This window comes from Tympanuchus pallidicinctus, unplaced genomic scaffold, assembly GCF_026119805.1.
Source record: "Tympanuchus pallidicinctus isolate F22 unplaced genomic scaffold, pur_lepc_1.0 scaffold3, whole genome shotgun sequence".
NCBI classification, from domain to species: domain Eukaryota; kingdom Metazoa; phylum Chordata; class Aves; order Galliformes; family Phasianidae; genus Tympanuchus; species Tympanuchus pallidicinctus.
The window spans coordinates 55,936,148-55,959,154 of NW_026294747.1; the positions used below are offsets into that span (position 1 = coordinate 55,936,148).

The window sequence follows — 23,007 nt, forward strand, 5'->3', positions numbered from 1 at the left end:
GCCCTACTCAGGGACACCCCTCTCATCCTGTGGCTGTTACCCAGGAGCAGACGCCGATCCCTCCCTCGCCCCCAGCTCCTGTCAGGGAGCTGTAGAGAGCAGCGAGGGCTCCCCTGAGCCTCCTCTTCTCCACGCTGACCCACCCAGCTCCCTCAGCCGTGTGCTCCAGAGCTCTCCCAGCTCCATTCCCCTCCCTGCACACGTTCCAGTGCCTCAATGTCCAGCTGGCAGTGAGAGGCTCAGCACTGAACGCAGCGCTCGAGGTGCAGCCTCACAGTGCTGAGTGCAGAGGGACGTTGCCCTTCTGCTGCTGACCGCACTGCTGCTGACAGAAGCCAGGAATGCCGCTGACTTTCCTGGCCACCTGAGCACACTGTTGGCTCGTGTTCAGCGGCTGTTGCCCACCACCCCCCCAGGACTTTTTTCCTCAACGCAGCTCCCAGCCACTCGGCCCCAATCTGCGGTACGTCTTGGGGTTGGTGTGAGCAAAGCGCACGACCCGACCCTTTATTCTGCTGGATTATTGGAAGCTCTGCTTTTGTACCGGACTGTTCTTCTTGCTCTTTTGGAACATGTGGCAGTCCCAAAAAATGAACCAGAATTCTATGATTCCATGATTCTATGAACCAGCACGATGATAGCAGCAGTGAGGAGGACAGCTCTAGCAGCAAGGAGGAGGAGGTAAGGGGCAAGCACGAGGAAGAGGAACAGGAGGAACAGGTAGAAATGGTGGAACAGGACGAACAGGAGGAGGAAGACTTCTATGATTCAGTATTGGCCAGATATATTGCACAGCATGACCCTGTAAAGGCACAAGGAAGAGTCTCCAGATGCCAGCTGTTGGAGGAGCTGATGAGCGACCTCCTGCTGGCCTGCAGATTTGTCTGGTCAAACAGTTTCTATCCAATCCTGCGGTCTGCCATCGGGGTGGGCAGCGCCTTTGAAGGCTGGAGTCCCCGGGAGGAGGACACTGTGTACCGCCTGCTCGTGCCTGTGGAGGCCCCCCGCGGGCACATCTTCCACCTGGAGCTGTATGATGAAGAGGACGAGCTGGCAAGGAACCCCCGTGTCCGCGTGGAACTGAAGTGCATGTGCGAGAGGGAGCAGCAGTTGGGGGACGTGCTGTGCTTCCTCCACCACCCTGTGGAAGACCTGGTCGAAAATCAGGACCCCAGCCTCCTACAGACCCTCTGCACTGACATCTACCTGGATGTGGAGAAACTTGTCACCTGGTTCAGGGTACAGGTGGCAACAATCTGGAACACCACCCTTCAGGCAGATGCCTACAATCTAAAGGTGCTGCCCTCCAGACGCTCCTGTAAGCTCCAGCTGACAAACACCTCCAGCGGGGAAAAAATCCTGGTTGAGCTGCTGTTCGGGGTGCAGCAAGGCAACTCGGACATCTTCCTGAGCAGCCAGAACACAGAGGCCACCTTTACGCCCAGCACCACATGGCCTCAGAGCTGTGCTGTGGGCTTTTTGTAGGGTTTTCGTACAACCACACTTCCTAACAACTTGCTGTCATGTGAAATCTCACTGAGAGTGCTCTCAAATGCTACGCACTTTGGGATGGGCTCAGGAATAGGTAGTGACATGGATACGCCAGCACTGCTCTGCTCTTGGCAGGCATACCCATGTGCTAGCAGTGGGCAGGCTTTTGTACAGTTTCTCCAGTGAGGAAGAATCTGTTCAGCAGATAGCAAAGTGGTGACAGCCCAAAGGAAAGTATATCCATTAAACAATATTTTATGGTTTTTTTTGCTGGTGACAAGTTGCATTTTGTGCTGGGTGCACCCAGGATAGAGCTGCGCTGATGCATTTATCCATGTTTCTAAATTACCATCATCTGTTCAATCAGTTTGCAACAGCTGCACTACTACATGCTGACCAAACCATTAGCAGACATGAACGTTATACTGATGTGTGAATGAGATGTCAGCAGCTCACCAGTATTAAAGCAGCTGTTGTTGCAGACATTGTTGAAACATCATTATTTTCTGAAGGATAACACTCATCAAGGTACACACATAGTTTCAGTCACAGCTTATTTCGTAATAAATCCAAGAGTGAGCCAGGGGGAGGGGAAAGCATCACTTGTGTCACCAGTCCCAGTGCTGCAGAATGAATGCAAAGCCCTTCTGCTGCAGCAGCCCTCGCTTGGAGCCCCCTGCATCCAATGTGCTGCTTGCTGCACACAGCATCCCAGCTCCTCCAGGCACTACATCTAAAATATTAGCTACCGACTCCTTGCTAGCACATGGCCAAAAATAGCATGAAAGGCAGCAGGGAACTGATTCATAGAAAACAAACAAGCAAAAAAGAAAGCCCCTTAGATGGCCTGCTGCTGATTTGTGCGTCCTCTCTGCATCTCTTGAGATCTCAGCAAAAGCCAAAGTGCTCTCCTGAGCAGAAGGGAACTGATGAAGTCACTCGTATGGCTCCTGGGCTGTCACCTTGACCAGGAACTTTTCGTTTCACCTCACTCAGTCATTTATCCTTCAGAAAAATGAAATAATCTCCAAAATAATTGTTTTACTTCAGCTGCCATTGCACGCGTTCCAACAGAACATAAGAAAGGGAGAACATGCATTGCAAATCTGAACGCTAATGAGTGCAAACACAACCCACTGATTTCCAGCAACGCCAATAAAATGAACAACGCCGTTCTCTCCCTAATTATAGCAGCTGACTGCGTACCCAGATGGAGCCTGCGAGTGCCGGGTGAGTGTTGATGCTGCTTGTCATGCAGAAACAAACAGGAGTAACCGTGCAGGCAAAGCACCAGGAAGTGACAGCTTTGGTAGACATGCAGACACAGCACTGAAGGATCCATTTCCCTGCGTTGTCTGTTTATGTTCCCCCTATCTTCAGATCTATTTCTGCTAATTCGCTCGGCGTCAGGATGTTTGCAAAGGCAGCATCTTCGCTGTCTCAGATCCATATTGGTAGCACATATGCACTTTAACTTAACATGACAAGGAGTTCGGCGTAAGCAATGATCGGGGCGTCTCGCACTCTGTAACAGCAGCCATAAATGTTGAAGGAAAGATAAAATCAGAGATTTACAAACGCTACCCCTTCTGGCAAACCCAGCTCCAGACCTTTCTATCTTTAAAATGCATGAAGAGGATAAATCCTAAACAAAGCAATATATTTAACGGTGTAAAATACTGGGAGACACAAAGTTTATGAAAAATGCTGCCCATTACTGTGCTCTGTTTTATTGCAGGATATATATTTTATGAAGGATTTTCAATAAGAAAGCGGAGATGCTTTGTTCCCTATTTGCATGTCTGAAAGTGAACATCCATTAGTGAGGCACTGCACAGGCTGCCCAGAGAGGCGGTGGTGCCTCATCCCTGCAGACACCCACGCTCAGGGGATGGGCTCTGAGCACTGATGGAGCTGTGGGTATCCCTGCACACTGCGGGGTGGTTGGACCAGAGGGTCTTTAAGAGTCCCTTCCAACTCAAACCATTCTGTGGTTCTATGGCTCTGTGGTATCCTCGACCCATTCTGGACTTCTGCCTCATCCCACCGCTGCTGGACGCACAAGCAGTTTGGGATGCATGGCATAGGAGTGCGTTTCATCATTTGGAAAAGTATCTCTCAGTTACCAAAACTGCTCTTAGAAGCATAAAATCATTTTCCAACAGCCTTGGTCCGTTCGGAAACTCCTCCAGCTCAGGTGCCAAAGCCTGAAATCCACACTGCTCCTCCCCAGCTTTCAGAACAGCTCTCACATTACGACTGTCCTCCCTCCCACGGCTCACCCTGCTGCACAGCCCCATCCTGTGTGCTGCTCTGCTCTGCTACACCACATGTAGGCTCCATCTGCAGCCGTCTCCTGCCTTCTGGATCTCGTGTGCGACCCGCTTTGTACCAAAGCCATGAGAGCTGCTCACACTGCTCTCATCCATGGCAATCTGTCTCTCATGAAACTACAGTCTGAAACTGAAGCTAAAAATGAAAGGCTTGGCTTATTCCTTTCTCCCGCAATGCAGCTACAGATGCCCTCATTCCTGCTTGCAATCATCATCACCCCTCACACCACTTTCTTGTTGGCAATATTTTTCATCTGAGACAAACTGCAAAACCTTAAACCTTTCCAAGTACAGCACTACACTGTGGGTTTTATCTGTGCAACATCTCTAAGATACTGGCAGGAGAAAACTAGAGGACAGGTGAAGACCACAGACATGGCCCTCCTGAAGAGCAACTTCTAGGATGGGTAATGCTTGGAGACAGATACAGAGCCTGAGAGTCTCAGCACCACAGACTGTCCCTGCAGCTCCAGCTGTCAGACCCAGATGGATATTGAGATGGGAATTTGTCAGCAGTGGGTCAAGGGGGTCAGGCAAAGGCTGTGCCCCAGAGGGCACACAAAGCAAAGCAAAGCCTCTGTTTGTGGTACAGGCTGCAATTTTTCTGTCACCAATGTGAGCTCTGCAGAAATCCACCGGAAATTGCTGGCATGGAAGGGGAAACGGTGTCACTTGCCAGTAAGTGCTAAAGACCCGATAAAGGAAGGAGCAGTATGGGAAGGGACATGGTGACATGGACAGCAGGATGCTGGTGGGAAACTGCAAACAGCAACATGTCACTGCACGCACAGAAAGCAAATAGGGTGGGTAGGGAAGTGCTGACAGAACCTGATGAAAACCACAGCTCGGGATCAGAGAGCAACACTGAGTTATGGGAGGAGCATTTGTGGAAGGCATTCTGTGTGGCTTCGTGCAGAGCAATTCATGAGCACGAGGCTGCTGCTGGACCGGCACCATCCCGTAGCCACAGCATCACCCCACAGCCACTCTGCATTGGTGCTGGTGCCACAAACATCCTCCAAGCATCCCCAGGCATCCCGTGCCGCTGGGTCCCATGGCTGCTCCTTGGCCAAGCCCACTGGCTCCTGCTCCACTTCTGTCACTGGGCCAGGCTTCTGCAGTAGCTTTATAGGCCTCTGTAAGCTCTCCCCTCTTGGTATGCAGAGTTAAACATTCATATTCCCTTTATCTCTTTCTTACCTCCCCAGTTCCTGGTAAATACAAGCACCTGTGGCTGCTCTGATCACCCCGGAGCCAATGCCATGCCCTCACACCGCACAAGCAAACATGCTTGTCAGTGCAGTCAGGGCTCTCCAATGCAAATGCTGCTCCATTCTACTGCATTATAGCTGCTGCACAAAGCATCCTGTGGTCAGCGCTGGGGATTCTTTGGTTTGCTCATATCAGCTTCACTGCACAGCGCAGCATGAAGCAGGTCAGGCTCCCGGCTGGCTCCTTCCGCAGCCTTCAGGACACAGCCCCCAGGAACACAGCTAAACCCAAGCAGCACGTGCCAGCAGAGGTTTCCCACTGGTGCCTGGCACAGCCACATCCCCCATCCTTGCCCTTCCTGGCTGACTCACTCTGTTTTCTACTATTTTCCCAAGGTTCAAAAATAAATCGATCCGCATCACTGTGAAAATCTCAGACAGAATCACAGAATTGTTAAGGTTGGAAAAGACCTCCGAGATCCCCAAGCCCAACCCCAGCCCACCCCAGCATGCCCACTGCCCACGTCCTTCAGTGCCACATCTCCACCACCTTGAACACCTCCAGGGTCAGTGGCTGCCCTGGGCAGCCTGTGCCACTGCATCACTGCTCTTTGGAGGGGAATTTTTTCCTAACTCATTCCTGCACTCTTCAAATGAGACGCTTTGGCCTTAAGCTGTAATCAATTAACTTCATCTTTCTCCTCTTTCTTGTTGACAGGAAAGGCATGGCTGAGATGCCCACCTGGACACCTTTGGTCACACTGGGCAGTGCGGGCTACACTGATTCCCTGCCAGAAATAAATACTCCAAGTTGTCAAGCAGACAGCTGTTGGCTCAGCTCCTTCTGGTGCACGTCCCACACCAGTGGGAAGCACAGCACCAAACGTCTGTGTGCTGTGGAGATTGCCTTTCCTGCTGGATGCTTTCAGGAGGCACTCTGGGCTCAGGAGCACTTATCCTCTCCATGGTCTCCACAGTCTTTAATTAAAGTCAAATACCTGCTGTGCCCAGCTGACGAATGAGAAATAATTTTCTTAAATGGTAGTGATGCTTCAGGAGGAATTTCAAGACCACACAGATGAGAATATACAGTGACATATGGTCTTCAGCTGTCTCCTGAAGCTCCCGGCCACCCATGGCTGTTCCTAAGCAGGAGAACAGACATTGCTGGAAAATGCAGACTGGATAGGAACAGAAATTAAGTTTCTGACTGTTAGAGTGAGATGTGGAACTGGAATACAAGACTATTGCAGCCAGTGGCACAGGAAGAAATTCTCTCCCATCCTTGAGAAAGATATAAATGTTACTGCAACCATCATTAGGCTTTACATGAAAGATTATAACTTATATAGTGAGTTTATAGCCTGTAACATTCATTTAGACTTACTGGAAAGCTAATAACTTATAGTCAGCTTGTAATCAAATCTTCCTTAGAGAAACAGTGCTGCAGACAGTGAGGATTTAGAGGTAGTTTGTACAGATGTCTTCACAAAGGAATAAATTAATTTAGCAGTAAGCCAATCCACTCACTCTGCTGACACATAACAGCTGATGGAGCTCAGCTGGTCCTGCCCTGACCTCAGCCTCGTGTTTGCCCACTGAACCTCAGAGCCTTTCCACCCAGCTGGAAGGATCCTGCCTGTGATACGGCTCTGTGCTGAGAAAAGGGAAAACTGATGTTTGCCTAAGGGGATGGAAGCTGCTCCCTGCTTCTGTGCTGCTGGAATATGTACCTCTGACCTTCCACATTGCTGCCCTGCATATCTCTGCTCTATCCAGGCATGTAAAGCTTTCCTGTAAGCAGTCCTGGCAAATTATGGGCCATTTGCATGCAGGAAAAATCCTCTGTATAATAGCAGTCGTGAACAAGTCCACACACAGTGGAAGCAAAAAAGGAAGAAAATACAAATAGTGCAACGGCTTGCATATGTGATCTGGCATCAGCTACCAAACATTCCTCTCTCAGCTAGCTGTTACTGCTGATCCCAGTGATACAACCACGGCAGATCCATCTGACACTGGGAAAGCAAAGCAGAGTTGTATGAGGTGGATTAAGTTAGCTCCAGACGTGGTTTTGGACTCTAATGTCTGAATTCCTTCTACAAAGGACCAGTCTAAAAGAGCAGCTGGAGCCATGTTTGCCACCTCCGAAAGAAAAATGTGGCTGTGAGGATGTGCACCCAGGGCAGCCCCTCACCTTAATAGGTAATTACACTATTAATGCCCCTTCAGACCTAAATGAGTCTGTTTTAATGCCATGGCTAAATCACTGGCTGAGATTTGGCAGCACTGAGTGATGGATGCAGTGCAGCACAGCTCAGGTGCTTCAGCCCCTCTGAGTTCCAATGCAGTCCCAGAAATCAGAAATCAGACGCAGCACTGATTAAATTGTTTGGAATTATAGCACAGCCATCTTAGTAGCCAATTAGCACAAGATAATTTCTGTGCACATGGAAGAAGTCTCACAAATGGAAATTGTGCTCATAAAGCAGAAATACATTACAAAATCATTGATTCTGCTCCACAAAAGCGCAAAGTGGGAAATGAAAGTGACAGAACGTGGGGGGACAGTTTTAGCTTTAAAACTAAAGGAATGGAGATGAAGTTAGACATCGAGGGAATCATGGAATCACAGAATGGCCTGGGTTGCAAAGGAGCACAGTGCTCATCCAGCTCCAACCCCCTGCTGTGTGCAGGTCGCCAACCAGCAGCCCAGGCTGCCCAGAGCCACATCCAGCCTGGCCTTGAATGCCTGCAGGGATGGGGCATCCACAGCCTCCTTGGGCAACCTGTGCCAGTGCCTCACCACCCTCTGGATGAAACAGCCAGCCCTCCAGCACGGATCCTCAGATACGGGTTCTATTCAGCTAAACCCATGGCTCATGCCTGGGAATGAAGGAAAGCCTGTACCTGGTCCCAGGATGCACTGTGCTCAAGCATCAGAGCTCCAAAAGAAGGTGGTTAATGCCCCAGTGCTGTGCCCCAGGTGGTGGGCAGGAGTACATTGCTGAGATCACAGCTCCAACCCTTGTATGATGCTGTGGGAATGGTCTGAGTCAGAAGGGACCCTTAAATGCCCTCTGGTCCCACTCCCTGCAATGCACAGGGACACCCACAGCTCCACCAGTGCTCAGAGCCCATCCCCTGACCTCAGCTGTGTGCAGGGATGGGGCAGCACCACCTCAACCTATGTCGCTCTGAGCCCTTCCTGTTTCCACAGTGTAAAACTGGGTTTGAACTGCTTAGGCTTTGAAGCTGTTTAATGATTTTTGGCAATGTTTTAAGCACCAGCACTGCTCATTTAGCCAATTCTGCTGTGTAAGAAATGCATACATAATTCTATAATCTTATACATATTTTAAAAATAATTCTCCATTTCTAATAGTGAAAGATAGCCTGAAAGTTTAGGAAGAGACATAAAAGACTTCTATTTGGACAGAAAATAGCCCCAGTAGCAATGCTTGCCCTTGCAACTTGTTTGCATGGAGAGAAGCTCAGGTTTGTGGGTGTTTTATCAGTACCTTCTCAGTGCCAACAAAGTTCTGCTCTATGGTGACAATATCTTACATCAGTTGATCACAATCTGTCAGAGGTATGGAATGGCTTTACATGACAGTTTTCTTAGACTGGGGGAAGAAACTTATACTGTATCTCTACCATCACTTTTTTTTTTCTTCTGGTGATGACAAGGAGGAAAGCTCAGCTTGGGTCTTTTGAACAGCTTTGTTTCCTTTTTGGCCCAATTCTGTAATGAGATGGGCCAGGACCCACCAGGACACCACTGAAAGGACACCAACAGGAGCCAAAGCACAGGAAAAGATGCAACAAGGAAACAGGTTTATGTAAGAGAGGTGCACATAATTATAAAGATTAAGTGAATATCTCATTGCTGATTACAACTTTAATGGAAAATGGAAAACAAGTTCTGATTGGCATCAAACAAAAACCGATGATTCCCCAGCTTTTGCTCTTAAACAAAAGCTAGGATGAGGGTGGTTTTATTTTCTCCTTTGTATTGGAGTGCTTAACTTTTGTCTATCACTGGTTTGCTTCCTGCAGCAGGAGTCACAGCCATGGCCATGCCACCCCTGCAGGGAAACAGTCAGCCTGCTGACCAGATCTATCTGGTCTCTATTTTATTCAGCTGCTTTTTACCCTTTGGCACAATTCAGGCTGAATTAACAAGTTGAGCCACTCCAGGAAGTGCGTTCCTGTGCCTGGAGCACACGTGTATTCGTACTGCTCTCAAAACTGATCGAAGGAAAAAGTGTAATCAGGTGTCAAAAGATACGAAGGGGCCTAATTTCTGGAGACACATGAACTATTTAGATGAGTGCAGACACGGATCCTGCAGGTGGGGAAAAAAGCCTCGGTGTTTTCCTGCACTAAAGAAGCCCTTGGATGTTGGATTAGATTGACTCAAAAAACATATTCTGTGTTACCGGGTTTAAACTCTTTTGACTTCATCTCTGAAGGCTCCCATCTCTTCCTCACTCCATCACAAAGACCTTTTGGTCCCTACACAAGGTGCTCATCTATGTGCCCAGGGCAGAACAGCCTGTGGGTATCTCCAGCCCAGCGTTATCTCCTATGAGTCCCACTGTACCAGCAGCACGCTCCTGGTGCTCCCTCTGAAGGCAATGGGCTCTGCTGACAACCAGGAAAATGAGACAGCTGTCTTGCTGGCATTGAAATGTTAAGAAAAGGAAAAAAAAGGAAAAAGGAAAAAAAGCGATGTTCTCTACTTCTGCGTGGTTTAAAAGCAATTTTCAGAAACAGACATCACCACGATAGCATCTTTGTTCGGGCTGTAAATCAGCAGCGAGGAGGTGAAAATTCAGTCCAAGGCTTTCAATAACACCGCCGAAGAGAAGATAAAGAGCAAAGGGAATCAGACCTCAGCCTCAGCCCTGCACTCTGGCAGATTTCTAAAGGATAACCATCAGAAAATTGCCCATTAAAGCAAAGTATCTGAGTGCCTCCTGACAGACGGGAACACGTCGCTGAGAGACCCAGGGCCAAACCTGCAGAAGTATCTGTGTGGTTTGGGAAATGTCACGGCTAATCTCAAGGCAGATGAAGTGTCTAAAAGCAGTAAGTAGGGTGGTGCCCCATGTTCCTCAGCCAGGAGGAATCCAACCTGAGCATGCTGGGGGACAGGAGCCCAAGGAGAGCTTTGTTTTCAGAGATGCCCCCAGGCAACATGTGCAAGCTCCAAGGTGATATGAAATGCAGGTTAGATATTAGGAGAAGTTTTTCACCCAGAGGGTGGTGAGGCACTGGCACAGGTTGCCCAAGGAGGCTGTGGATGCCCCATCCCTGCAGGCATTCAAGGCCAGGCTGGATGTGGCTCTGGGCAGCCTGGGCTGCTGGTTGGTGACCTGCACACAGCAGGGGGTTGGAGCTGGATGAGCACTGTGCTCCTGTGCAACCCAGGCCATGCTGTGATTCTGTGATTTTACTAAATTGTCTTCTTCAAATTAACATCTACAAAGTGATAATGAATTAGTAAAGTAAGTAATTTGTCTAACAGACTAATAGCACAAAACTTTGGGGTAGGGAGCAGGTGGAGCACAGAACAGCAAGGGAGTACAGGAAGGACAGGACCATCCGCAGACCTGACAGCCTAGGTGTGCTGTCATAAAAGAATTTCTGAGTGTGCTGCTGATGCATTCATCTGGACATCTCTGACCCCACATGACTTGTTTTCCCCGCTCTGGAGCCGGGCTGGGCTGCATGGCAGGCAGTGAGGTGGGGGCTGAGGCTGAGTTCCCACAACCCTCCCATCCTCCCCACTCTGTGTCTCTCAAGAGCTGCACTCAGTGTAAGCTGGAAGAGGCTATGAAGAGCAGAACAAATGCTCTAAGGGTGAAAAAAGGGCTGAAGTGCAGCTGCTGATGATGGCTGGAGAGCACTGCGCTGTCTCCGCAAAGATGCCCTGTGCTGCAGCAGGGAGAGGGCACGACAAAAAAACAAACTTAGAAACAAAGAAACAAACAAAAAACTGGAAACAAACAAACAGAAGTAACAACACTAATGGGAGCATCGTTAGATTAAAAATTAATGGCAGCTTGCAAACAGGCACTCACACACTGCTGCAGGGCTCCTATGTTCCCATGCAGGGATTTCCTCGAGCAGAGGGGATGCAGAGGACTGATACAAGAAGGCATTAGGGAAATACTGCAGGATTAGAGCAGCAGAGAGCATAAACAGAGATTCAGATTCAGAAAAACAACAAGCCCTCAGACTCTCTGCTGCTGAGTCTATATGACAAATTCTGTATTCACCAAACTGGATTGGTCTCCTTCAGACTGCAGTCACACCAGGGTTACATGCTGCCAAAAGTAACAGCACTGAACGGGCTGGAGGAACGGTGTCCCATGTTAAAGAAAAGATAAATATTTTAAAGAATAAAGCAAATGTAAGCTCTCAATTCTCAGTGAGAGAAATGACTATAAGAGAATGGGAAGGGTACCTACCAAGGTGAATACTTGTTCTAACATAAGAACACGTCTCTATTTCCAGCATAGTGCCTTTCCCAAGCTTCCTAGAGACCATCAGCTATCCCACTAACATGCCTGTGAGCATCACTTATCATCCTACCATCATTTTTTAAAATCAAAGGGACACCACCAATGGAAAGCACAGTTTTTATCCAAGTAGCTGTTAGTGTTGCTAAGATGAAAAAAATACTGAGCAGTGTTAGATTAGAAAAAGAAAACGGAAGAACGTTCTTCCAGTTTTCATTTGTCATTTGTGGGGAACACGGCTCCATCACAGGACTCAGCCTCGCAAGGCTCACTGTGAGCATCAGGGGGCTCTCCAGAGAAAGAAGTAGAGTGTTGCATCCAATTATCACTCCCCATGTGCATGTTCTGGAGGTGAAGGGGTTGGTTTGGCAAAGGTGGCGGCACGGTGGGGTGGAATGGCAGCACGGTGGTGCTGATGGGGAGCAACGGGTTCCATGCATTTGCTTTTGTTCTGTCCACGTTTTTTGTTTACAAGTGAGGATAAAAAGGACGGCACGTGCCTCAAGTGGAGCAAAACCATACTTTCTGATATTTCTGCAGCTGGTGTTGCAGGTGAGACAGGCTGGTCTCCTAAAACATTAGAATTTATACAGAAATATGGGAAGCTACAAACAACAGACACTGCTGTCCCTTAGCTCAGTGCAGAGGCTCTTCTGAACAAGAAAGGATCATAGAATCATAGAATCATAGAATCACCAAGGTTGGAAAAGACCTAAAAGCTCATCCAGTCCAACCGTTCACCTATTCCCAATAGCTCCCACTAAACCATGTCCCTCAACACAACATCCAGCCTTTCCTTGAACACCCCCAGGGTCGGTGACTCCACCACCTCCCTGGGCAGTCCATTCCATGAATGAATGAAGCCATAAAACTTTACACCGTAGAACTGCTTAATGCAGCTAACAGGGCCATGGAAAATAACCCAAATTCCTGCAATTTCCAGTGCCTGCCATCTGCGGATGATGTTTGTGGTACAATGTTTGCAAAAGTTGAGTGCTGTTGTCAACTCAACTTGATGCTGCACAGACCAGAGGGATCACGTGCTGGCAGCCAACAGTTCTTCCCTATGGTAGAACTATGGTCAACCCTACGGTGGTGACTATGGATTGACATCAGACTCAATCCAGAAGCACTGAGACTCTGTCAGAAGACTGGATAAGTGAATGATTAATGACTGTCTCATTAATTAATGTGACACTTTAAGGAGAAAAGAAACAAACAAACAATAGTCACCAAAACGACGACGCAAAACAAGTATCCGAAACAATCCTTCCAAACATGAGTCTGTGGGGCTTCCCTGTGCAAAAATCAGTTGATAGAAGTATCACCACCAGTGTGCTGTCACTGCTGCCCAGCATTACGATTATTCTTTTGAATAGCATCACACCACCCATACACAGCACCATCAATCCCAGCTACAGACAACAGACAGATCTCGTGCTGCAACCTGAGGGCAGTGTCATGCCTGATGCCATGATGCCTTCCTGGCCCTTTCGAACACACCGAGCTGAAGCTCAACAGCTGCAAGAATTCAGCGTGGACGTAACAACACGTTGTTCCCTTAGATGTCACTCTTTGGACATCAGCTTTTGTACACAGCTCAGCCTGAGGCAGGCAGCAGTGCGACCAAGACTTCAGTTCTGCTCTGATCAGATGGGTGGAAAGAATGCATACAGCTTTAAATCATGGAATCATATCACAGAACAAATCCCCAAACGTGCCTCTTCCCACACTCCTCTCCCCATGGATGCAGCTCCTGTGCCCGCAGTGATGCCCAGCATGCGCTGCCTCTGCCCTGCACGCAGTCCCTCCTCCACACACATGAAGCCCTATGAATAGACACTGCCATTCATGACATTTTCTGCATCTGAGCCTTTTTTTTCTTTTCTTTTCAGTTTGCTTCCACTCTTGGCAGGGTTTTAATCACCGCTGTCTGAAATGTTCTTTCCGTCTCTCTTTGGGCATTATGTGCGCCATCAACCACTGAATAAAATACATAGATTGTGAAGCTGGGAGCAGTGTGAACTCATCCTTGCTTTCCCACAATTTTGCTTGTATGTTCTCATTTATTTTTAAGACAGTAGCAGGTTAAATCTGCCTCAGGTTGGCCCGTCTGATATAAATCAACCCTCTTTTGCACATGTGATTTATTTCACTTTCACCTTCTCAAATTTGGCACAGAACCCAAGTGCAATAAAAACGGGTTTTGCGAATTCTAGGGCCAGCATAAATCTTTTCACGCAGGCATTTTCAGTTCAGTACTGAAAAGCCTTCTCTTAGCATACCAATGCCTCTCTGCAGCCCTTGCAACATAAGCATTGCAGCATTCTGCTCCGACATGAAACCCTGGAAATAAAACCAACTGAAAATGGGCTATGACAACTCCTATGGTCGCAACCCAAAGCCAGGCTCCTGCCATGGGTTATTTATTTGTTGCTTTTTTTTCAGTGTGTGTGTGTCAAGGAAGTGAGCTATTTTTTTTCCTGTAATCACAGCTTCCTTTTTACCATTTCATCATTTTTCTTCTACACTCGCTCCAGTGCTGCTACACTTCCCAGTGCTTTAATTTCATCTGTCCTCATGGGACTTGGGAGCAGAATACATTTGCTGCTGTTTTCTAGGAGCAGTGTCAGCAACTCCACGTGTCAGCAAATAAATTTACTAAATATGAGCATGTGGGTTTTCACCTGAAAGGACTGAGGAAAACACAAAGTCATAACCTGAAGGGTTACTCTCAGCATCTTTAATGCAGCCATACAGTATAAATTCGCATAATGGGATGGACTAAAAATGAGCAAGGCGCACAGAGGGATGCGAGACAGAGTGCATCATAAAACCATTTTAGTACTAATTTTCAGTTATGTGCTTTGCTTTGGCATGGTAATAAATCACAGAAAGCCACTCAGATTGCCCCAATCTTGGCAAAATAATTGCCTCAGAATAGGTTTCTACAGTTTTGGGTCCAAAGAGTGATGAAGAGTAAATTGAACTGCATTTACGCATTTGAGGAAAAAGGCTTTTTCTCTGGTTTTTTTCAGAGTCACCTTCTGGATAAAACTCCAAAGAGCTGGTGAAGTCAGCAGCTGTGAAAGCAGCTCTCTGTGTCGACTCGGAATGATCATTCAGCCAAAGGCTTCATTACATTTAGGAGGAGGTAGAGCCAGCAGTCATTGGGAACTCGCTGCATTCCCACCATGGTTGTGCTGCGTGCTGCTGGCCCCAGTGGAATCCCTGCCAACATGATGCCAACCAACTACATCCAAAGGATAAAAAAAGGATCCATCAGGCTCGTAAGTATTTTTTTGCAATAAAACCAATATGGGTTTTAAAAAAATAGTGGGGAGCTGAATCAAAAAATGATGGATGTATACAGAGGTTCTACACTGACATCCAGGACATGAGCAGTGCAAGGTCCCAGAGAGCATTTGGAGAGACTACAGGGCCAAGGAGCTGAACAGCTCTGTGGGACATTGGTTACACCCATGCTCTCTCTGCTGTTAGCAGTGAAATTGATAATAATAACCACTTTCCTACACAAGGACAAGGCTTGGAGCTGTGCTTTGATCTGGTTGTAGCTGGAACAAGGTCAGTAAACATGAATAAAATCCTAGCTGAGATGGATATCAGTTCTTCTAGGAGAGCTCTACGTTGCATGTTCTGAAGTCATCGTTTACTGGTTTCTTCTCCTACTGCTCCTTCCAAGAAGCTAACAGGAAGCATTTTAAGCTGCAACAAGACTACTGCTCTGGCACCCTTAGGGAGTCCAGGGCTGTCCATTCTGATCACCAGAGAGGGCCCATGCAGGGCACTGCCTGGCAGTGAACAAGGAGTCTGTGGTCCACCTCAGACCTTGGGAAGAGTTGGGTCACTTCACAGAGATGCTTCATTTCCTCCTGAGTTGTTAGACTAAGTCTGAAGAAGCACAGAGGGATGGAGAACCTAATGCTGAACTCAGCCTGGGCACAGCGTCTGCAGCATGCAGGGGTGCTTGCAGGATTAGGCAGCTGAGTTGACAACTCCTATCAGCTAACATCTTACAGAAGAACCAAGACTTGTGTCTCTAAAATCCCTATTAAACATTTAGATCCAATAGGGGAAGCTGAAGATAAATGACATATAAAGTATGTCTAAATCCAGGGCACGGTAAAATCATGGCTGGGGTTGCACATCTGCCCTGAGTCTGTGATCTTGTGTATTAGGTGACCTTAATACCTTTTGCCTCTTGAGAAAAGGAACACATTTCCACAACACTGTACATAGACCGCTTGCAGTTGCTCGAGACAGCAGTCTCCATGTCCTGGTTTCTGAGCTTGCTGAGCATACCAACAGAGAAGAGGAAATTCAAGCCTTATTGCAAACTTCGAAAGGAAGAAATTTGCTACCTGATGGCTTTCTCAATGACTCTTTCAAAAGAATACGGACAGCTGTGAGTGGAGGAAGGACATTTGCATTTTGCACGTAAAAAACTTTATCCTTAAGCCACTGAACGAAGCTGAATCTCCTGTTTTGCCATCAGCCTCCCCGCAACCCAAACCTTTACGCCATAAACCTGCTTTGAAAGACATATCTTGGCCAATACTCCACATGAGGCAGCAGCAGCATCACCCGACGACACCCGAAGCCGCAGCATCCGTCACATCCCCGCGCTCCGAGATGCCGCCAGGCCTACCTGTGACCAGGAAGCTGCAGCGGCCGGCTCCCGCTTCATTGATGATGTTGCAGTTGTAGACGCCATAGCTGTCACGGGAGAGGCTGCTGACGGTGTACTCGGTGGAGTCCTGCAGGTCAAACTGGCCTGTGCGCAGCAGCTTGCTGCCCAGCCGCCACTCGTAGGTCAGCACCCGTGTCGGGTAGGCCCGCAGCACCCGGCAGCTCATGGTGATGCTCCGGCCTTGGCCCTGCCGGATCTCCAGGAAGGTCGGCTCCACGGTCGGGGGGTCTGCAGGGGAGAAAGCAGGGGCTGTGTCACAGAATGGCCTGGGTTGCAAAGGAGCACAGTGCTCATCCAGCTCCAACCCCCTGCTGTGTGCAGGTCGCCAACCAGCAGCCCAGGCTGCCCAGAGCCACATCCAGCCTGGCCTTGAATGCCTGCAGGGATGGGGCATCCACAGCCTCCTTGGGCAACCTGTGCCAGTGCCTCACCACCCTCTGGATGAGAAAATTCCTCCAAGTCAACGCATTCTGTTTATTGGCGCTTTCTACAGAATACCTAAAGAGAAACCAAAGCCAGCCCCCAGGCTCAGTTGCTTCCTTTGGGACAGAGATGTGGAGCCCAGGAGGCTCAGCCTTCTGCCTCACAGAGGAGCCCCAAACTCTACCAAGCTACATGAGGAAGAGGTAGAAAACAAGGGAGAAGCCTTCACATGGTGGAGACAAAACACACAAGGTAACAACCGTGGTGTGGGGTCCCAGGCAGCAGATCTGTGCTCAGTGACAGATCCAACTTTGTCACTGGGTCCATGGAGAAGCTCAGTACCCCAGCAGCTGCCCATAGGCTCCAGCAAAGCCATATAATCATATTATTTATCTACTCAGGTAGTAGGTTTGGTATTGCAGTAAGCATTGAATGGGTCAACTTCTCATGACTTGAATTAAACTGCACTTTAAATAATTCAGATTTTCAGACTTCAGATTCCAGGAAAATACACAAATATGGACAACATGCAGTGTATGCAAAAGCCTAACTTCATTCTCATTTACCTTTGGGTAACTTAATCACTGCAAAAGAGCAATCTGCACAGACTGATGTTGGCACAACTATTTAGAAACGTAACACACACAAGAATTGTGCTCATGTTTGCAACCGGATGCCAAACACTGACAAAACATTCAGCCTCTTTCAAAAACACAGCCTACTTCCAGCCCTTTAGAAACAAGAAAACCTCAAAGCTTCCCAGGCCAGTAAAGTACATGGGATCTTTGCATCCATGTTAAAAGGTCTTAGAAGCATAACATCTAAAATTCCCCATGAGAATGGTTTGCACGTAGTCCATGCTGTGCTCCCTCCAGAAAGAGCTCTCTTATGGTTATCTCTCCAAGAGCATCATGTCCTCAGGTTTTTTGTTGATTGGTATCTCCACCAGAGATACCAATAACCTTCAGCCTCTTGATATTTAATTCTCTGCTTAATGGAAGCTGTAAACAGATTCTCTCAGCTCATGTAATTGAGAAACCGCACTCGTACGTGTACTGCTGCTCATCGACTCTTGCTTACAGAAGACATCCAGATAAATACAGAAATAAAGCTGAACTTTGGAGACTGCCATTTCAGACAGCATTGCTTACAGGTTGTGGCCTCCAACTACCATGTTTGCAGCTCATCACAGCAATCATCACTGATCTTGTGACATCATCTAAAGCTGCATATGGAATGAGTGTGGGGGGACTACCAAGATTTGGGAGCACAGCAAGCAGAGAGGCAGAAGTGGTAACATCAGCCAGCACACAGGGTTGCATGATGTGAAGAAGTGGCATGTGGTGAAGAAGTGGCAGATTAACCTCTCTGATGGCAACTACCCCAATTCAGACTCCACAGATCAATGAAGAAGACAGTGATGTGGAAACCACCAATTCACAATCTCATCAACGCCAGCCTGACCTGACACTTCTTCTTTTTACATTAAGTATCACAGAATCACAGAATTGTAGGGGTTGGAAGAGACCTCCAGAGATCATCGAGTCCAACCCCCTGCCAAAGCAGGTTCCCTACAGCAGGTCGCACAGGTCGGCATCCAGGCAGGTCTTGAACATCTCCAGAGAAGGAGACTCCACCACCTCCAGAAGCTTACCTGGTACATGGGCTGCATTACAGATATAGACAGCAGCATACAGAAGACCACAAACTGCAAATCTTCAGTACTGCAAGCTTTCTTTCCATTGATAATATCCCCCAATTTTGTGTCATCAGAAAATTTCATCGGAGAGTGACTATTCTTTGTGTCCAGGTACAGAATGAAGAATACGAAAGAAAATCAGTTTGTCAGAAATGCCATTACTCTCTCTCTCCAGCCTGATACCTGCCATTTCAGCACGACCCAACAGTATCTTCATCTGTTCTCACTATACAACTCCTGCACCTTATCCAGCTTCACTAATAGTCTCCCACAGAAGTAGCTTTGCAGGCAATTGTTGGCTTAAAGATAAGAGCTACTTTAGAAGCAGAAGATGTGACAGTTCTCAACTACCTAGTAAAGGAGAGCTATTCGGCTACTCAAGCCTCATCTGCCTTTCACAGCTTTCCTTGTATTTTCCTCTAACTGATCTGCCTTATAATTTTCCCAGATATCTTTCAGATATCTTTTAAATCTTGATATATTACAGATCTCAGAGAGATTGCTATTCAAATTTGCTAATATTTACAATTGCCCAGCCATTTCTCCTCATGGAGAATTCTGTTCTTCAAGTTTTCTTCCCAATTAGCACTAATGATACTGATTTCAAAACCCATCATCCCTTCAGACCTATTAACTTTATACTCATAGCCAACACCATGGTATTCTCATCAAAATAGGCACAATTTTCATCAACTTCAAGCCAGACACAAATTAGGCTATAAAAAAACATGTAGCATAAAGGTGGTGGAAGAATCTTAGCATGGCCTGGGTTGCAAAGGAGCACAGTGCTCATCCAGCTCCAACCCCTGCTGTGTGCAGGTCACCAACCAGCAGCCCAGGCTGCCCAGAGCCACATCCAGCCTGGCCTTGAATGCCTGCAGGGATGGGGCATCCACAGCCTCCTTGGGCAACCTGTGCCAGTGCCTCACCACCCTCTGGGGGAAAAACTTCCTCCTCATATCCAACCCAAACCTCCCCTGTCTCACTTTAAAACCATTCCCCTTGTCCTATCACCATCCACCCTCACAAACAGCCATTCCCCTCCTGTTTATCCGCTCCCTTCAAGTATTGGAAGGCCACCATGAGGCCTCCCCGGAGCCTTCTCCAAATTCTTCTCTCTCCATTCTTTGGTCACAGTCTCTGATCAAAGACCTCCTCCTGCCTCAGCATCCCCAGTTGAGCTTGGTGGGGACAGAGAGAAGCTCACAGAAGGCACTGGAGAGCTGGAGGCAGGAACTGCGTGCGTGTGATGTGTGAAGTACATTTTAATGGATAATTTGGCCATCATTTTCTCCTTTTGCTTTTGGAACTTGTTTCACATTTAAACATTCGAGATTTGCCCACAACTCTTCATAAGCCATCTCCTTTTGCTTCTTAGGCCACTGGATGCACCTTATTCAACGAACAGTTATTCTGTTCACCTGTCTGTGGCAGCTCTGCTCTAATGACTTTCATCATATTGGCATTCAGCTCTCTCCCTCTCTTTCTCCTGGTTTATTTACTCATAAGATACTTTACCCTTATAAAAAGCTTTTAAATAAAGTTTCCCCTGCCTTTAAGGTCAAAACAGTCTTTAAAATCCAGACTCTCCATCTATTCCAGAACAGATGACACCCAGTGACAGAAAAAGAAAATTAACTTTGTTTATTCATTTCAGAGGTACATTTTTACAGGTAATAACTTTAATGGAAAAGAAAAGGAATGGTAAAAACTACTATATATGACAGTAGCCTGTGCTAATAGTTTATATTTATGGTTTTTCTGGTTTTATAAGACGGTGAGTTTGCAGCTAGCAAAGGTGGAAGTGTCCTGGGCATCTCCCAGCAATAACAATGCTCAGAAGGAAACTTATTCTGTCGCTGTTTGGAGCTTGTATGTTGTTCAATTCATTTGCATTAGCTCTTCCCCAAGGCTTCAGCATTTTTATTTAATTTACTTTGCTGTACTTATCCCTATCTTTCATAATTCCAGTATTAGTTTGTGAAAAATATACAGAAAAGCTGCATGGGGAGCACACTTCATTTTCTCAAACAATTATCTTTGGGAAGCAAACAGTCTGAAGTTAAAACGGGCTTTATATTAAAGTTTAATGAATTTTTTAGCCTAAGTAGTTTCAAGTCTTAAGGATTACAAAATGGAAAACGGAGGCTCCCCAGCTATCAAGAGACGTGGCACAAGGGATGCTGGTTTGCCTTTAACTGGACAGCTGCCCTTCACAGTGTGCACTGAGCTGCGGTGTACGCAGCAGGATTTGTTCAGGGGCAAACATACCATTCTGCTTCTCATATAGCGGATAAATACCAGCCAGCACATGCTGATAGAGTCACAGGAGCTGGAAGGGACCTGTGAAGGCCATCTAGCCCAACTCCCCTGCAATGAGCGGGGACATCATGGTGATGAAGATGAACGGTTCAGCTCGGACTCCACCTGGCCCATGTCCTACATTGCCAGGCAGCCCAGCCAGGGCAGAGACTGAAACGCCTGCAGAGCTGAGACAATTTAAGGAAGTGCCATTTCCAGTTTCTGATTGAAACATACTGTCATCTACTTTACTCCCTGAGGGATGTGCGACACAAAATGAGAATCGCTGTGGCCTAAAAATGCAGCCCTTTTCCTTCCTTCTTCTCTTAAGTTATTGATGGCATATGCATCCTGCACAGTAAGGACAGCTGAGCTAAGCAGTCAATCTCTTTTTATTTATTGCCATTTTGTCTCTATCTCTGCTTGTGTTTTGACATATTACTCCCAGGCTCTGAAGATTACTCTCAGGAAAAGTCTGTGGCATTTTTTTGACTTCCAACAGAGGCAGAGTTCTGTCTTCCAGGCCACATCAGCAAGTATTTTACAGATTACAAAGTAGATGCTACACACTGTGCTGTTGGCAATGGGGTTTTACTGCTTTTACAAAAAAAAAAAAAATCACTAATACATGTGTGCAAATATATCAACACAAGACACATGGAAGTCTGCTAACTGAAACCTGCTTATATAGACAAAGAGAGCTGGTACATCACAGATAATGGCTAGCCAGATGGTTGCAAGGCTTTCACCTTTCTCCAATAGCATTTATTCTGAAGCTAAGCATAGAGGAAGTCTGCACACTCATGTTAGATTTACAGCTCTGCAGACCTCCAGGGCAGAGCTGTGCTCCTGCAGGCTCTGCAGGCTGGAAGGCACTGCAAACTCATCTGATGCTCTGTTTTGTTAAGCGTGCGAGTTGGAATCACACCTACTCAAAAAAGGGATGCTTTCCAAAGAAAGCCTGCTCAGGAGAACAGTGCCACGTGGAGTAAATTGGTAATAGCAGACATGTAATGGGAAGCCCATCGTTCACACAGGAAAAAAGTTTTTAATGAAGTTCAATCTAACGGAGGCTCAGGAAGGAGATCCTGGAGCCATTGTGGGCATTTCTCCGCAAACAGCTCAGGGTTCGTTAGTGCTCCAACTGAACGGCAGCGTTAGGAGCCAACACAAAGAAAGAGCCCCAGCACAGCACTGGAGCTTTAGGACGAGTAGCAAGAACTATTCCTTCAAACACTGCACCTGAGCACTGCAGCCCTTTGGGCAACCCGCTGCCACGCTCAGCACTGGAGGGCAGAGGCACGAGCGGAGTCAGCACAGGAGCAGAGCCAGCAGGGCCGAGCCACAGCCTCCAGCACGTGGCTGGATGCAGACATGCTGGGGAAAGATCGCTCTATTCATCTGCACTGCAGGGCTCATTGCGATGCTGGCACAGCCTTACACAATTTCCACCTCCCCCCCCCCGCAGCCGTTATTCCCACATCTCTCCATCCTCCAGCTGTTCTTTATGGGAGCCTCTAGCTGTTCCGAGGATTATTTTCATATGCAATTGAAAGCTGAAATGAAATGGTGCTTTAAGCTTTCCAGGTCCCAACTTGGTTTTATTTAACACGGTAGAAAACAAAACAATACCGAAAAATAAATTCAACTCAGTCTCATGACCACCACGGAGAAGCAGTCGGTCTTGGTGGCAAGGGCACGAGAGCAAACCTGCTCCAGCAGAGCTCCCTTCTAAGAGGTTTGTGTAGGTGTATGTACTCAGCTGGGACCACCAAGTTGCTCTTGACACAGCTCTGCTAAAACTGTCCCCTGAACTCCCTGATGGCAGGGCATGCATCAAAAAGATTGGCTGGAGGGCTGCTCTGCCTGCAGGGCTTTTCCCAATGGAGAAGCCAGCAAGCCCCCCAATGGAGAAGCCACCAAATCCCCCAATGGAGAAGCCACCAAATCCCCCAATGGAGAAGCCATCAAATCCCCAATGGAGAAGCCACCAAATCCCCAATGGAGAAGCCACCAAATCCCCCAATGGAGAAGCCATCAAATCCCCAATGGAGAAGCCACCAAATCCCCCAATGGAGAAGCCACCAAATCCCCCAATGGAGAAGCCACCAAATCCCCAATGGAGAAGCCACCAAATCCCCAAGGGAGAAGCCACCAAATCCCCAAGGGAGAAGCCACCAAATCCCCCAATGGAGAAACCACCAAATCCCCCATTGGAGAAACCACCAAATCCCCCAGTGGAGAAGCCACCAAATCCCCCAATGGAGAAGCCACCAAATCCCCAGTGGAGAAGCCAGCAAGCCCCCCA

At 47.6% G+C, this 23,007-nt stretch overlaps 1 protein-coding gene across 1 annotated transcript in view; it reads right to left on the reverse strand.

The window, feature by feature from the left end:
* The window catches only part of MDGA2 (MAM domain containing glycosylphosphatidylinositol anchor 2), a 303,099-nt gene that overhangs the window by 42,017 nt on the left and 238,075 nt on the right, over nt 1-23,007 (reverse strand). Inside the window, exon 10 of the mRNA XM_052692294.1 lies at nt 16,235-16,504. Within this exon, the coding sequence (XP_052548254.1) occupies nt 16,235-16,504 (270 nt within the window). The remainder of the gene's footprint in view (nt 1-16,234; nt 16,505-23,007) is intronic.